The sequence below is a fragment of the Pseudochaenichthys georgianus genome, chromosome 6, assembly GCF_902827115.2.
Source record: "Pseudochaenichthys georgianus chromosome 6, fPseGeo1.2, whole genome shotgun sequence".
NCBI classification, from domain to species: Eukaryota; Metazoa; Chordata; class Actinopteri; order Perciformes; family Channichthyidae; genus Pseudochaenichthys; species Pseudochaenichthys georgianus.
In genome coordinates this window covers 40,863,959-40,877,826 of record NC_047508.1, presented here as the reverse complement: position 1 = coordinate 40,877,826, position 13,868 = coordinate 40,863,959, and the positions used below count along the sequence as shown (strand labels likewise).

The 13,868-nt window shown below is 41.1% G+C and overlaps 1 protein-coding gene across 1 annotated transcript; it reads left to right on the top strand.

Moving 5' to 3' along the window:
- Positions 1-700: 700 nt before the first annotated feature.
- Positions 701-12,974, top strand: rassf9 (Ras association domain family member 9). Its single transcript, XM_034085983.1, has 2 exons — positions 701-875; positions 10,594-12,974. The coding sequence occupies exons 1-2, from the start codon at positions 829-831 to the stop codon at positions 11,840-11,842; spliced, it is 1,296 nt and encodes a 431-aa protein (XP_033941874.1). The 5' UTR covers positions 701-828; the 3' UTR covers positions 11,843-12,974.
- The last annotated feature ends 894 nt before the right edge of the window (positions 12,975-13,868 follow it).

Below are 13,868 nucleotides of genomic sequence, written 5' to 3'. Positions count from 1 at the left end.
AAACACATAAATCCATCATTAATCATAACCCATCATTATACATTACTCTTAGATACGCCCTTACGCATAACAACTGTACTTTTACTTCTGGTAACAATACTGTTGTACTTTTCCTTAACCCTTAGATGCCCGAGTGACTGGACCCTACACTCTTCCATAAGTGGATCAAAAAGGACCCGTATTAGAATACTATGTGTTTTTATGCCATTGTTGTCATTTTGGTTAAGAAAAATCACTTGTATAATATTTAGTATTATATTTTGGTTCACACTAGAAATGTTTTTATATTACATTTTTCACTATTTAGATTTTTTTTTATGAATGTTTCACTTAAAGGTGGGGTAGGTAAACTTACCCACCCCTAAACAAATAGGATAACATATTGAACTAATTATTTTAGTTTTTATCCCCAATGTTTTATCGTTTTTACTGAACAGTGTTTAGTTTAGTTCATTTGTTTATACTGTAGTGTCGTTAACAGTCCCCATTGATCAACAGTCACAAATGACAGATGACATTAGACACCCTTGAAATCACAATACATCAACAGCATTAGTTATAAAGAAAGGATGAAAGACAAGTAGATAGAGGCGGAAGTTTAAACTACACTTCAAACTAGTGTGTCAGGCTGTCCCTGCAGGTGGAAGGGGGCAGAGACACACCAATATCTGTCAGTCTGGAAACACCTCCCTCCCTCTTTCGGTGGGGCGTTCAGAGTTGCACTCTTCAACTTTTCAGGATCTCTGCTCAAAGTGTCCCGCGTCCTGCCATGCGGGGACTGTAACGCTTTTTTCGGATTGCTGCTGAGTTTTGTGGCGCTGCTGAGACATGGCTCCGTTTGGAAAAAACTTCCTGAAAACTCGTCAGAAAAACAGGTAATTTGGCGAGATTTAAGTTTCTAGACGGGAAACCTGTTGAGTGTGAGTTTTTCTTACCGAGTTCTGTCATTTGGAAGTAGTTGAGGAGGGAGAGATTACGCACAACGCAGTGCGCATCGATTAAGGAGTGAGCTGCACAAGAGGGGCTAAACTTTAAAGGCAGTTTAGTTTTTCACATCCGAGTCATATGTCTAGTTATACAGTACATGCAATCAAAGTAAGCAAATAGTTACACGTTGATACTGTGGGACATCAAATAGACCCAAGTGCATCATTACATAACATTAGAAACCACAGGGGGATACGAAAAACCTCCCAGGAATATTAAGTGATTAAAAAAAAGTCCAATGCAATTTATTTAAATATCTTGTTTATCAGCATAAACCCAAAATATATTCCGTTTTATTATGATGTAAAAGAGAAAAGCAACACATCTACATTTTAATGGCAGAAAACAGCATTTCCTGCCGTGATAACATGGACAACAACTTTTAAAGCTAAACATTTACTAGTAAAATAGTTGACAACTTCTCATAAATTAAATCAATTAGTGTTTTAATCACTGAAGCCTTATTTTATCAACCAGGAAGTATTGTGTGCGTGTGTGCGCGTGCGTGTGCGTATGTGCGTGCGTGTGTGCGTGTGTGTGTGTGTGTGTGTATACTTGTCATAGTACACTGTACTGAACATAAAACTACAGGACCTTTTCTTGCTCTGTAATTATGTCAAAGATGTTTTAATACACATTTCATCGAGGACACCAGACCAAAAGAAAAGTCACAACACTTGTATAATTCACTTCAGCAATTCCCTTTACTGGTTATATCGGCCTTTTGATCGGCCTGCTGGGATCAGCTCTAAAAGGATTAGGAAATTAAATGTCACTTGTTAGACGCTTTCATCCAAAGCGACTTACATACTCAATACTGTGCCATTTGGGGTGAAGTGTCTTGCCCAGGGACACAACGACTGCAGTGGGACTTGAACCTGTGACCCCCTGATCCGAACACCAACGCACAACCCACTGCACCACAGCCTCCCTAAATGTTCTGACACACAATCTGTCCTCTGTTTTTGTCACTTAAATTCTATGTGAGTTCTTGAATGCAGACTTGTGTTGTGTCGAGTTGGTAAACTGTAATTAGGTCAATCCGTACAGGGTGCAGTCCACGCCAAGTCTGGATCAGAACGGTTTCAATTATGGGTAAAGAACTTTTTTACATTCGCTTCACTCATTAAGACTTCTTTACCACCAAACTCAGCGGGACGGGTTTGGATTAAGTTCAGAAAGTAAAACAAACGTTTAAACTAAATTGCTGTTAAGTTGTTTGACAGTGGCACCCACAGATCACATCACACACAGCGCTGAGATGAAATATCTTTGATAACTTCAAACAGTCTCACTGACGCTGTCTCCAGTCGATGTCTTCTTTTTTCATGCTGTGTAGTAATTACTCCAGCGGCACCTATAATTACCTCAAGTGTTTAGATCTGTAGATATGTCAAACGCTTGATTTCAGAGCTGCCAAGGAATGACAAGATGATGTGGTTGTCTAACTTTCAGAATGAACGCGATGTTGATTATCGCTGTCAATATGGGTTTCGGTTCTCTTCATTAAAGGCGTCATCGGGGAGTCCCGTGTGTCACACTGGTGTCTTTTAGTGAACCAGCACGTACAGTTCTCAAATGCTTTGGAATTAAATGGTTGCCAGCCAGTGACAAGTGTGACCAGAGCAATGCAGCAGCACGACAGTGATGTGCACCGGACCAATTAGCCGCCAAAGTGGTTTGGTTAACAAATCAGCAGGCCACAGCAAACAATAAAATGATGGTAATTGTGTTGGAAAGAGGGTGAGCCATTTATCTTCACTGAGCAATAGCTCATTTGGTGATTCGCAGACATGCATGGGGGAGGGGGAGGGGAGATAAGAGGGGTGGGTGGTATCACAGAGGAAGGGGAAGAGGAGGACAGGGGTGTGTTGTGTCTCTGTTCACAGATGCCTATCAGAGTGGGATCCCAGAGATCAACATATTGAGATAGAAAAAGTGATGTTATTTCCTCCTGGTCCCTCATCCTCGTTCTGATAAGAGAGGGAGGACGGATCTCCTGTCTCCTATCTGCTCCACTACATTCTCTGTGTAAACAAACCACCCAGCGGAAACACCATTTAAACACTTTGCTATACATCTTGTTTGGAGAAGGAACATTGGGATTTGAGCCTTTGCACGACGACCTTTAAAACGGACTACAGCACATGTGTCAAACTCAAGGCCCGGGGGCCAAATCAGGCCCGTGGTGGATTTAATTTCGGCCCGCAGGATAATTTCTAATTACTATTAGATCTGGCCCGCCGGTATATTGCACGCACACCTTCCCTCCATCCTGAGGGTCTCCTCCGCTCAGAGCCTGAGCCCAAACATTGATGACCTTGCACCCGAGATGAGATGCCAAGTGTCTGAACTAGCATCTCAGAGCAGCACACTGAGTTCAATGGATGTTTCCTTCTGCACTTTCTCTCTCACGACAGCAGGGCAGGTTTGGTTTGTTCCTTGACGGAAATAGTTTTGTTGAAGCTGTTGTTGTCCTGTGGGGAAATGTGATCATAAGAAATGACTCCGGAAAAGCTGCAGATAGAGCCATAAGAAATGAATGCAACTGATTATTTAATGTTGTTTTTATAGGCAATAATTTAAGCTTTGTTAGTTCCAGGTTTAATATGTGCAATAAGTTCATTTCAAAAAGTTTTGCGATAAACATTGAACCAGTCCGGCCCTCGACTATTACCCATTTTTTTATTTTGGCCCACTATGTATTTGAGTTTGACTCCCCTGCACTACAGGAAAGGGGAAAACCCAAAAAGCATAATAGGGCCTCTTTAAACTAATATTGTGCTTCTATGAAAGTGAATGGCGGTCTGTTGATCCACCACGTTGGTCCAAACTAATATATATCAACAACTATTTGATAGATGAGCTCAAACACCTTCAGTGATCCCTTGACTTTTGTTCTAGTAGTTCTGACACGAGGCTGTCATCTGTGGTTTTACGTGAAATGTCTCAACAGCCAAAAGATTGTGAAGCAATGTTGTACAAAACAGTCATTTTTCCCTCAGGGTGAATTGCGACATATAACTGTCATACTTGTCACATTTGAATTTGGTAAATACCTTCACGTCAGCATGTCAAAACACGTGCGCCTAGTTCAAGTCTCACAGAGATATCTGTTATTTTTATTTTTTGAATTGCTCTGAACACCGCAAACAAATTCCCAATGACTTTGATTGTATTGTAGCTGGCAGCGGACATTTTAGATCTACTGTAGTTATCCGAAAATGTGAGAAAAAACAGGAAAAGCTTCCAAAACTAGTTGTAAATAAGAAAATATGTTTGTGTATTTGGTGAACCAACCCTTTATACAACTCGCCTCAGGAATGATTTACAGTTATCATGTTTTTCTTCAATTATAATCTACAATTGTTTTACAGCTAACCTATCATTTCACCACCACAAGCTAAATGTTTATTCCATCGCAAGGAAAATCCAATCCTGTTGACCTAAATGGCTACAGGTTCAATTCCATGATATGCTATCCGACCTTTGTTTCTGTTTAAAATATCTGCATCATATAATCTTATCACAATCGATCTGAGAAAACACGCTGAGGCACTGGAAAACTGTAAACCTGTCATTTGTTATGACTTGTTCAAACCGCCAGCATGCGGTAACTTGTGGCTTGCAAATGTATTACACAAAAGGGAATTGTTCATGTCTACACGGTTGTCATTACGAGTATTACAATAGGTGAGAGCAATGCCACCATGGTGGAGCTGTAACGTAATCATCCTACGCAGAAACGTATGCGGAAAAATTATATCATTTGAATGTGGTTTTTCCAGTGGCGAACCGTCAGGGCCTTCAAGGTATTCAGAGAACGCCCTGGAACACTCGGATAAAACAAACAAAAAATCGATTTAATTATATAAATAAAATGTATATAAATAAATGAGAATGGTATCCGTGTTGTTGATCTGTAATATTACAGTGTTACGTTGATTTGTTTGTCCTTCTCGGTCCATGCACTTCGCATTTCAGTGGTTTTGTGTTAGAAAAGAAAGCAACCAATCAGATCTTGTTCTGGGTCTCTGGGTAGAATATCCTTCAACCAAGGTATTCTACATCCTTGATCGAATGCCCTGGCCGTTGCACTGAATGAGAGCGTACGTTTGGACTGACAGTTTGATCAACCAATCAGATATTGATTTGTAGCCAATGGGCGTGTTCTTTCAGAGTTCCCCTCGGTTCCAGGGTATTCTAGAACAGTGTTTCTCAAACTTTTTCATACCAAGGACCACTTAACTAATAAAAAAACGCTCGCGGACCACCTAACTCCACAAATATCCAAAATCACATAGTTTTTCATATTACAAATCGCCTGGAAATGGTACAAACAGGTGGCAACATGTGCTTTGAAGGTGTTGCGCTGGGCTATATCATGCAATTGAAAGTTAAATGTAAGCTCGCTCCATTGCGGACATATTCCCACGAGAGTGCGGAAAACTTAAATGTATTTATTTATTTCAAATTTCAAATGTTACCAATATACTCACGGACCACTAGGGGGCGCTCACGGACCACCGCGGACCACACTTTGAGAAACACTGCTCTAGAAGGCCCGCTAGTTGACTGGCTCGAGACAGAAGGTCCAGTTGTGATAGACACGGTTCGCCAGTGCTGGGTTTTTCCTGTCTCACTCGGGATCTTAGCTTGTAAGTTCAAACTGAGGTCAAACGGCTTCGCTCAAGTTTCCTGGGTTCACTCAAGTGTGAGAAGTTGAGGTGTAACCCGTCCTTTGTAGCATGCATCCTTACTTTGACTGTGACTTCATAAGTAAGCATTTCTATTAATCTCTGTTATTCAATTGGAATCATTTCAGATTTGTCTTCATCATTTGTTTCCCTATACGGACGCCCTCACTCATTGCGCCTGGTTCCACAGCTTAGTCCCAAACTATGAATATCAAATGGCTCCATAGTGTCAGCCCTTATGAACACTCAGTATTAGCTGTGATGCAGTCAGCCCACTGATGCCTGCAGTATCTGTGTTTGTCCAGAGTGTTGACTCGATAACGTCAGAGGGGATATTTGCACTGCCAAACACTGACGCCAACTGTCTCAATAAAATGTTTGTCCTCTGAAAATAAACATTGATAACGTGAGAGATGCTAGTGCACATCATGTTTTTTTAACGCTGAAAGATTCTCATTGGTCGACGGAGGTAATAAGAAAACGTAGCAGTCATCCAAAGAAATAAACCAGAGGCCGTGTTATGAAGCCTAGCATTCTTGGAAGCACCTCAAAATGTGGCATTTAGTTACTCCAGCATTCACAGCCAAACTAGCCTTCAGCTACATTGGTAAGCTAGCTAGCCTGCTGACAATCTACTGTCATGAAAGTCATGTAATAATTGACAAGTCACAGCAGCAGCTTATTTTTAGCACTGCTAAACATTATAACTTTATCTCCAGACATAGATTTGTCAACACTTGTTCACATTCGCGTGGAGCTGAAAACGGACCATAGTGACCACCGGTATGAAATCCATGTTTCCCCTTCCTCCCTCTGTCTATTGAACTGTGGTGGCAGGATGTTGTGTGAGCGTTGGTGATTGTGGCCCAGGACCAGTGCAGGTGTTTCCCTGCCTGCTGTACCCTCTTCCTGCACAGCTGAGGGCTTGGGTCATGCTTTCTGAAATATCCAATTGTCTGTTTATTCACCTGCGGGTTCAGATATGACCACAGACCGGTGTAGTGTAGGGCTGCTCAATTAATCGTATTTTAATCGCAATTACGATTATGGCTTGCAACGATTACGAAAACAACCTAATTGAAATAAAACGATTATTTTTTTATTATTATTATTACTTTTTTTTTTTTTTTTTTTAATTGTTTTTTTTCAGTTGAATTATACTTAAAGTTATACTTAACTGTTTTTTTCTCCAATAAATTGATGTTTTCAAAGTAAATTGATAACCGTTTTTAATAATCGTGATATCAATTATTGACCCAAATAATCGAGATTATGATTTCGAGCGGCCCTAGTGTAGTGTGTGTACTTCACATTGATCCAGTGATGTGTATCGGCTATGTGCTACCTTAGCTCTGTGTTGCCTCTCCTGTCCTCCTTTTTCCTCCCTTTTGCCTCATGTATTCTTTCACCAATCTTCTATCCATTTATTGCAATGTAGCGCATCAATAGTTTTTGGCTTTTCACGCCTTTAAACAAAGCCCTTTATATTTTGTATTCCTCATTACAGCTATCCACAGGTGGGAAGATTATAAAATAACCGTAATTGCGATTGTTAATGCAGCCTTTTAAATGGTGTAGCTAAAAACTCAAATGTAACATATTAAATCAGTAAGTGTGTTATGTATATCCCACTTAGTTGAGTGAAATGATAGAGAAGGATATGCTACTCTATGATGAAGTACTAAACTACCTCATCTGTAACATGCAGTTGTGTATCAGCATAATAAGTCAATTTAATTGGGTAAAGTTTCACCTTATTTGACTTGTTAACCTCTTTAAATTGTTTAACTTTATACATTTTGAAGAGGTAAAACAATTCACATTAAAAACTCAGATACAGTAATAAGGAAATATTCAGTCTTTATAGTAGACTTTCCTTTTTTCTTATGCTTGTCATTATTTCTAGAAATCTAACTTGTATCGATATCACAGGGTTATTATGACATTGTATGAATTCAACAATGATGTACTTATTGAGGGTTGCAGAGCTGTTATGATGGATTGCATTATATTCTACAGGTGTGGTCTTCACTATGTCCCCCCGCTGTTTCCCTCCTGAGCAGATTAAGCGTTTCCATCAGTTGTAGTTTAAAACTCTGCGGTCAAAGTCGCTGGGGTTGTTGTCTTTGATCGCTTGAGGCTTGCTAGATTTGTTTGTCCAACGCATAGCTCAGGTATTTGCTCTGCCTCGCTCTTCTCCAAGGGTCTCCATAACCATTAACCAGCCGGTCGCATTGTTGCAAACGTATCGCATTCCTGAGACCTTATTCACCGCCAGTTTCAACAAGGCACCAGTTGTGTGTGTTCATGCCGTGGGAACCAACACACACTGATATCAGACTGTAACATCAGCAAAGTGAGATACATGCAGTATTTAAGTTTCCCCCTTTGAATACTTCTTAATACATCTCACTTGCCGTATCTGATCTTCAGGGGATGTGTATTTCTGTCCACCCTCGTGACGATCGGTGGATAATGTGGGCTCAGTCCGCCAAGGTTATCTCCACAGATAAAGACAGAGAGTAACCTGATGCAAGGTTCAGGTCCGAAACCATTACTGCATGGATACCAAGGGGAAGAGCAACAGCTAACGATAATTAGAGTCACCCCAACCCTAATGATTGTAAATGTGCTGTATCTTCCAATAATCTTTGAGCTGAAATACCAACTGGAAACTATTGGCTAAACAAACTTCTGGCCTTGTGGGTTCTTTCCACTTTGATCAGATAATGTGAACAACCATCTTGCTGAGCTACAGATAAACTCCCCCCGTCGATTTTCTGAGTGAAATCCCTTTTTTGGACTGCTTATGAAAGTCCACATTAACCAGGATTACATGCACTTAAATCTGATTTATTACTGTTTGCAGTTTCATGTATTGCCTGTGGGGGGGGTAAAGGAATGTCGGCCTGCGGTTTTGCAACCCGTCTGCAGTTCCCTGTAAGAGGGAGAGTTTAAGTCTTTGTCTCTTGGTGATATCATAAGACTAATCCTTCTCTGGTTTCTTTGAGATTGAACTGTCTGTAATTATGGGAGTATTAAGTATCGCTTCTTTTTGTTTTCAGAGTAGGCTTTAACTTTAAATGTGAGACAGAAACTTGGCAGCTACGGCACATCAGAGTTAACCTAATTAATCACTTAAACATGTTATCTTTTATATAAATAATAACATGATACATCATTGTTTATCTTGGAATCAAATAGAAAAGCCTTCAAAAGTTATCTACTTATTTGATTACTTGTTCATGTTGTGGGTGTCTGCATTGCCGGTGCATATCATTTAATGACTGGATATTATGTCTCGGATATTGCTGGCCGTTCATTAAGTATGTAACAAATCCATATCGTCTGCCCATCTTAGGTACATGTTTTAGCAAGTTCATGGTCCAGGTGAAAAGGTAATGGGGCCTCGGGCTTAAATATCTAAAAACTCAACCAATAAATTATAATCTGTGACGATGAGTCCGTCTCACATAATCAAACCGGGAAGCAAATGTAGTTTTCTACTGATAGAGAACCATCAAAGTAAGATATATTTAAGAAAATATACAACACACTGACACTAAGTGTTGTCTAAATCATGAATATGCGTGGAGTGTACTTAAAACTGCAGCTGTGTAACTTCGGTTTACAGCTAGTGAATCATTTGAACAGAACATTGTGTAAAAGAAGTTGTTAAAATAAATATAATTGTCAAAGTTATGCAATGGTAAAGCCAATTTGATTGTGTCTGTCAGATGACTTTTGTTGCTTGTCATCCCCTCTCTGTTCCCCCTCCTTTCCTGTCACCTCTTACGTCTGCTATCTGAAGGAAGGTAAACAAGAGACGCACTACAGTCTCATTTAGCTTAACGATAGCATGCTAATACACTAACACTGACTACATGCTGGTGTTAAGCAGGTATATGTTTACTATGTTCACCACCTTAGATTTGTTTGTTAGCATTCTAGCATTTAGTAAAGAATAGTGAGGCTGACTGCTATATCATTCAATTTGCAGATATGCAGATATTTGGTCGTAAAAAGTACCAGATTGAATGCGATCCATTGGTCATTTGTCCGGACATTTCGCAAAAACCCAAAATATGGAAGTCAGGGCTTTACCAAAATAAGTAGGCTTTTTTCTCTCGGGGCATTGAACATCTGTAAATAACTTTCTTGTGAATCCATCCAATGGTTGCATCAGCCAAACGGCTCGCTGCACCCGCACTGCGAGGGGGACCCAAGTTCCCATCAGCAAAAACACGTGGGTTTGCTATCCTGGCTCCAAAATGGTGGAATGAGCTCCCATTGACATCAGGACAGCAGAAAGCTTACACACCTTCGGGCGCAGACTGAAAACTCATCTCTTTCGACGCCACCTCGAGCGATAGAATTACTAACAAAGAACTGCTAACAGAGCACTTATATACTAATAAAGGACTGGCTTACCTAAAGCCAGTTGAGTAGCACTTGAAATGCTTGGCTCTATGAAACCTGATGTACTTTATGATTCTGTTTTCTTCAAGGTTGTGTCTTCCTGGTCGAATGTACTCATTGTAAGTCGCTTTGGATAAAAGTTGTTATATATGTCAGTCTGTGTCGACCAATCAAGTATCAGAGCAACATTACTATTTGTTGCGCTATTACGACGTATAATACCCGGCGTAATATACTTTAAAAGCACATTTGTTTTACATTTTAGTGCTTGTGAAGACAAGATGGATGAAAATGATGATTTCTTAAAATGTTTTTTATTCAACAATGTTTTGGCTTTATTATACAAATGAAAGCAAAGCGGCAGACTGGAATTGGGAGAAGAACGAAGGGGTTATGACATTACAAAAAGGCTCCCTAAAATCTGCTGTATATGTTAATACTTCAAAATGTCAAGATTGCTAAACCCATTGTTTCTCTGTTTCTTTACTAGGACAAAGGATGCCGAACTTGTGGAAGGAAAGGAGATTCAGGTTACGGTCTGCAAAGAGGAGAAGGTTGTCTGTGGAGTAACCAAACACACAACATGTGAAGATTTGATTCAGGCGCTGCTCGATGACCACAAGTCAATCCCAGAGAGCAAGAGGCTCCTGCACGGGGAACCCAAAGACTTCTGTCTGGTGGAGCGCTGGAAGGGTTTTGAGAGAGCCTTGCCTCCTCTCACCCGAATCCTGAGACTCTGGTACGCCTGGGGCGACCAGAGACCCTTCATCCAGTTTACGCTGGTCAAAATAAGCGATTTTGTGCCTCAGCCCGCCAAGAAGGCTGGAAAGCCAAAGGGCGCCAAGCCAAAGCGATGGGAGCACGGTCAGGTCACCCAGCCTCTGCCGGTGGAGAGGCAGAAGCGCTTGGTCAAGAAAGCGTTCCGGAAACTGGAGAAGATTCACAAGGGGGGCAAGAGTTCCCCGGGTTCTGACGAGGTCGACCGGATGGTGCAGCTCATTCTCAACCAAGACCACACCATCCGGGAGCAGATCCAGCGCATCAGGGATCTGGATTTGGACGTGGAGCAGATTGAGGTGCAGAAGGAAGCCGAGAGTTCATCGGCTCCGGCTTCAAGTCAGAGTTCGGAGGCACACAGTGAGGAGCAGCTGCAGGAGTACCTGTACACGAGCGATGGCGTGGAACAGCTTGATCTGCAGATTCAAAGGCACCAGGACCTCATCCTCCAGCTGTCCCGGGACATTGACTCTGAGCTACGGAGGGCCGACTTCCCTCTGAGCCAATATGAGGACAGCGAACAGGAAGGAGCCGCGGCTGCTTCCTGGACCCCCTCGGACACCGACGAATCGTTCTACACCGCTGAACTCGAGAGGTTGCACGATGAAGTGAAACACAGCCTCTTCACCGGCGTTGCCCTTCACAACCAAACTGCAGAAATAGACAAGCAGCTGAAGTACTTTGACGCTACGCTGGTCTCCAAGGATCAGGAATGCTGGCAGCTGGCTGCTCAGCTGAGCTCAATGCAAATTGGGGACGGGAGAAAAGAGGAGGAGTCCAGTGTCGCCCCTCTGAAAAGTGAGACTCAGTGCAGCGTCTCTCAGACAGTGAAACTCAAACACAGCCTGTCGCCTCTAGACATTACAGACACAGACTCAGACACTGGGATTAGCTCCACACACAGCCAGGACTCGCTGTCACCGTGTCTGGACTTCCCTCCCCCCCTCGACACAGACGTTTGAACAACCCAGTTGACCCCGCAGTGTATTGTTCTGTATGCACTAACCCCAGTGTGTGCCTGACATGTGTTATCATTACATTCATGGAACAGGGCTAAGCAACGTTTTCTTCTGAACGATCCCGGACTATTATTTAGGAAACACGAAGGTAATTCAGCTGGAAACATTTAGATCGGACAGAAAATGATTGAGCAACTTTGGTGACTGTCGTTTTTAATGAAATGTGTACAAAATGTTCGGTATCGGCTTCTCAGATGTAAGTTCATGCTGATTTGTTATCAAGGTATTGCAAATATTGTTTGTGTTTTAGGCTGCTGGTCGACTAAATATCGTACGGGAGCGGATTAGGGCCGCAACAAAAGACAGAATTCTGTAATTAAAGTCAGATTGGAAAAAAAATGTTATTAACATCTGTAAAAACATGAAAATAATTGATAAATTAATTATTATTCTTTATGTTCAGCCGTATTTATCGACAATGCTATTTTCTTAGCAAACTATGATTCGGCCTCTGATTCTGATGTAATGAAAACATGCAAGGGACACACTGGAGTTATGTGTGCCCATTACTTTTGATGTTGGCTGGGTTTCCAGACTTGTAAGTGTACATTTGTTCACCAAAAAAGCCAAGACTACTTCCTAGGTATAGCCATCCTTAAGGTGTATTACGCTTGGTTACGTAAGAATTGTTTTTGTAACACTCAATAATGGCGAATATGCTTTTTTCCCTTTTATATGTTTTAAGCTATTAATGAAGCTGCACTTCTTCGTACACACGTATAAGTCTATTAACAATGTTTTATATTAAAACAGATGTCTTGGATGTAGAATTTAAGATGTCATTACATTCCTCATGACTACACTGCTGTATCCGCTATAAATGATTGTTTTTGATGACACAGGCACGATGTGTAAAGACAAATTGATAAAAAAAAAACAAAGATATTTATTTAGAGATGAGATATTATTACTATGACTGTTTAAACTCGAGGGCAATAATCTCTATCCGTCACTTACCAAGACTTTGTATTAAGGGCCATTATGACACACATGTCTGGACACTATCTGTTCACACACACACATGATGTTGAGTTAAATGTGCATTTCAGCTTTCGTAATAAACACTAATACTGTACATGTTGCAAAGAGTAATCACTCGGTATTGTTGCTTATGATTTCTTCCAAGATAGCAGATATGAATTATTGCCATCTACAAGAAGGTACAGTCTCATGATTAATTATGGTTCCCTCAAGGACTCTTTTGTGCAGCTGTCAATCCTACAATTCAATACAGAGTTTAATGACATTACATTTTATTTGTTAGACGCTTTTAAACAAACCCTTCCAGGTCAAATGTACTTAAAATGGTCTTAAACATATTATCCTTAGTGATTGTTATGTTAGAGAGGCCTTATTGTGCTTGTTGGGGGTTTCCCCGTCCTGTAGTGTGTTATAAAGGTTTCTGTGCACACACTCCCGGCCTGAGATGCCTCCATTGGACTCCTTTGTTTACTTCTGTAACATAATGACATCACTATATAACACTTAGGCTTCACATTGTGGGTGAGAGAGATGTGTCAGAAAATGCCCCGCCTCTTAGCCGAAGTGGTTGACCAATCACAACAGAGCCAGCCAGCTAACCAATCAGAGCAAACTGGGCTCTGGTTTCAGACAGAGGGTGAGCCTTTTGAACATTAAAGCATGGAGACATGTCCCAGAAGAGACACTACATACTGATATACACCTGAACATCAGCAGGAGAGGACTCTTTAAAGTAGAGACACTACATACTGATATACACCTGAACATCTTTAAATGTTGTTTCCATGTTTCTTGTTGATGTTGCAAATGGAGCTGATGTGAAGCAAGCTAAAATGCACACATCAATGCTGCTGTTCTAGAAGGAGTCAATGCTAAAACTCCAAGGACAAAACAAGTCAAGGTGCCAAACTGTGTAGATTCCTCAAAGCCTTGAGTCACCAGACAGAAATGACCCAGCTAGTAAGAGCCCTCTTCCAGTCACTGCAGC

What these genes read in the sequence shown, in the direction of transcription:
- rassf9 (XM_034085983.1), top strand. Translation starts at nt 829, where the DNA reads ATGGCTCCGTTTGGAAAAAACTTCCTGAAAACTCGTCAGAAAAACAG. An exon ending in AAAACTCGTCAGAAAAACAG is followed by an intron (nt 876 to 10,593) that starts GTAATTTGGCGA and finishes TTTCTTTACTAG; the next exon opens with GACAAAGGATGCCGAACTTG.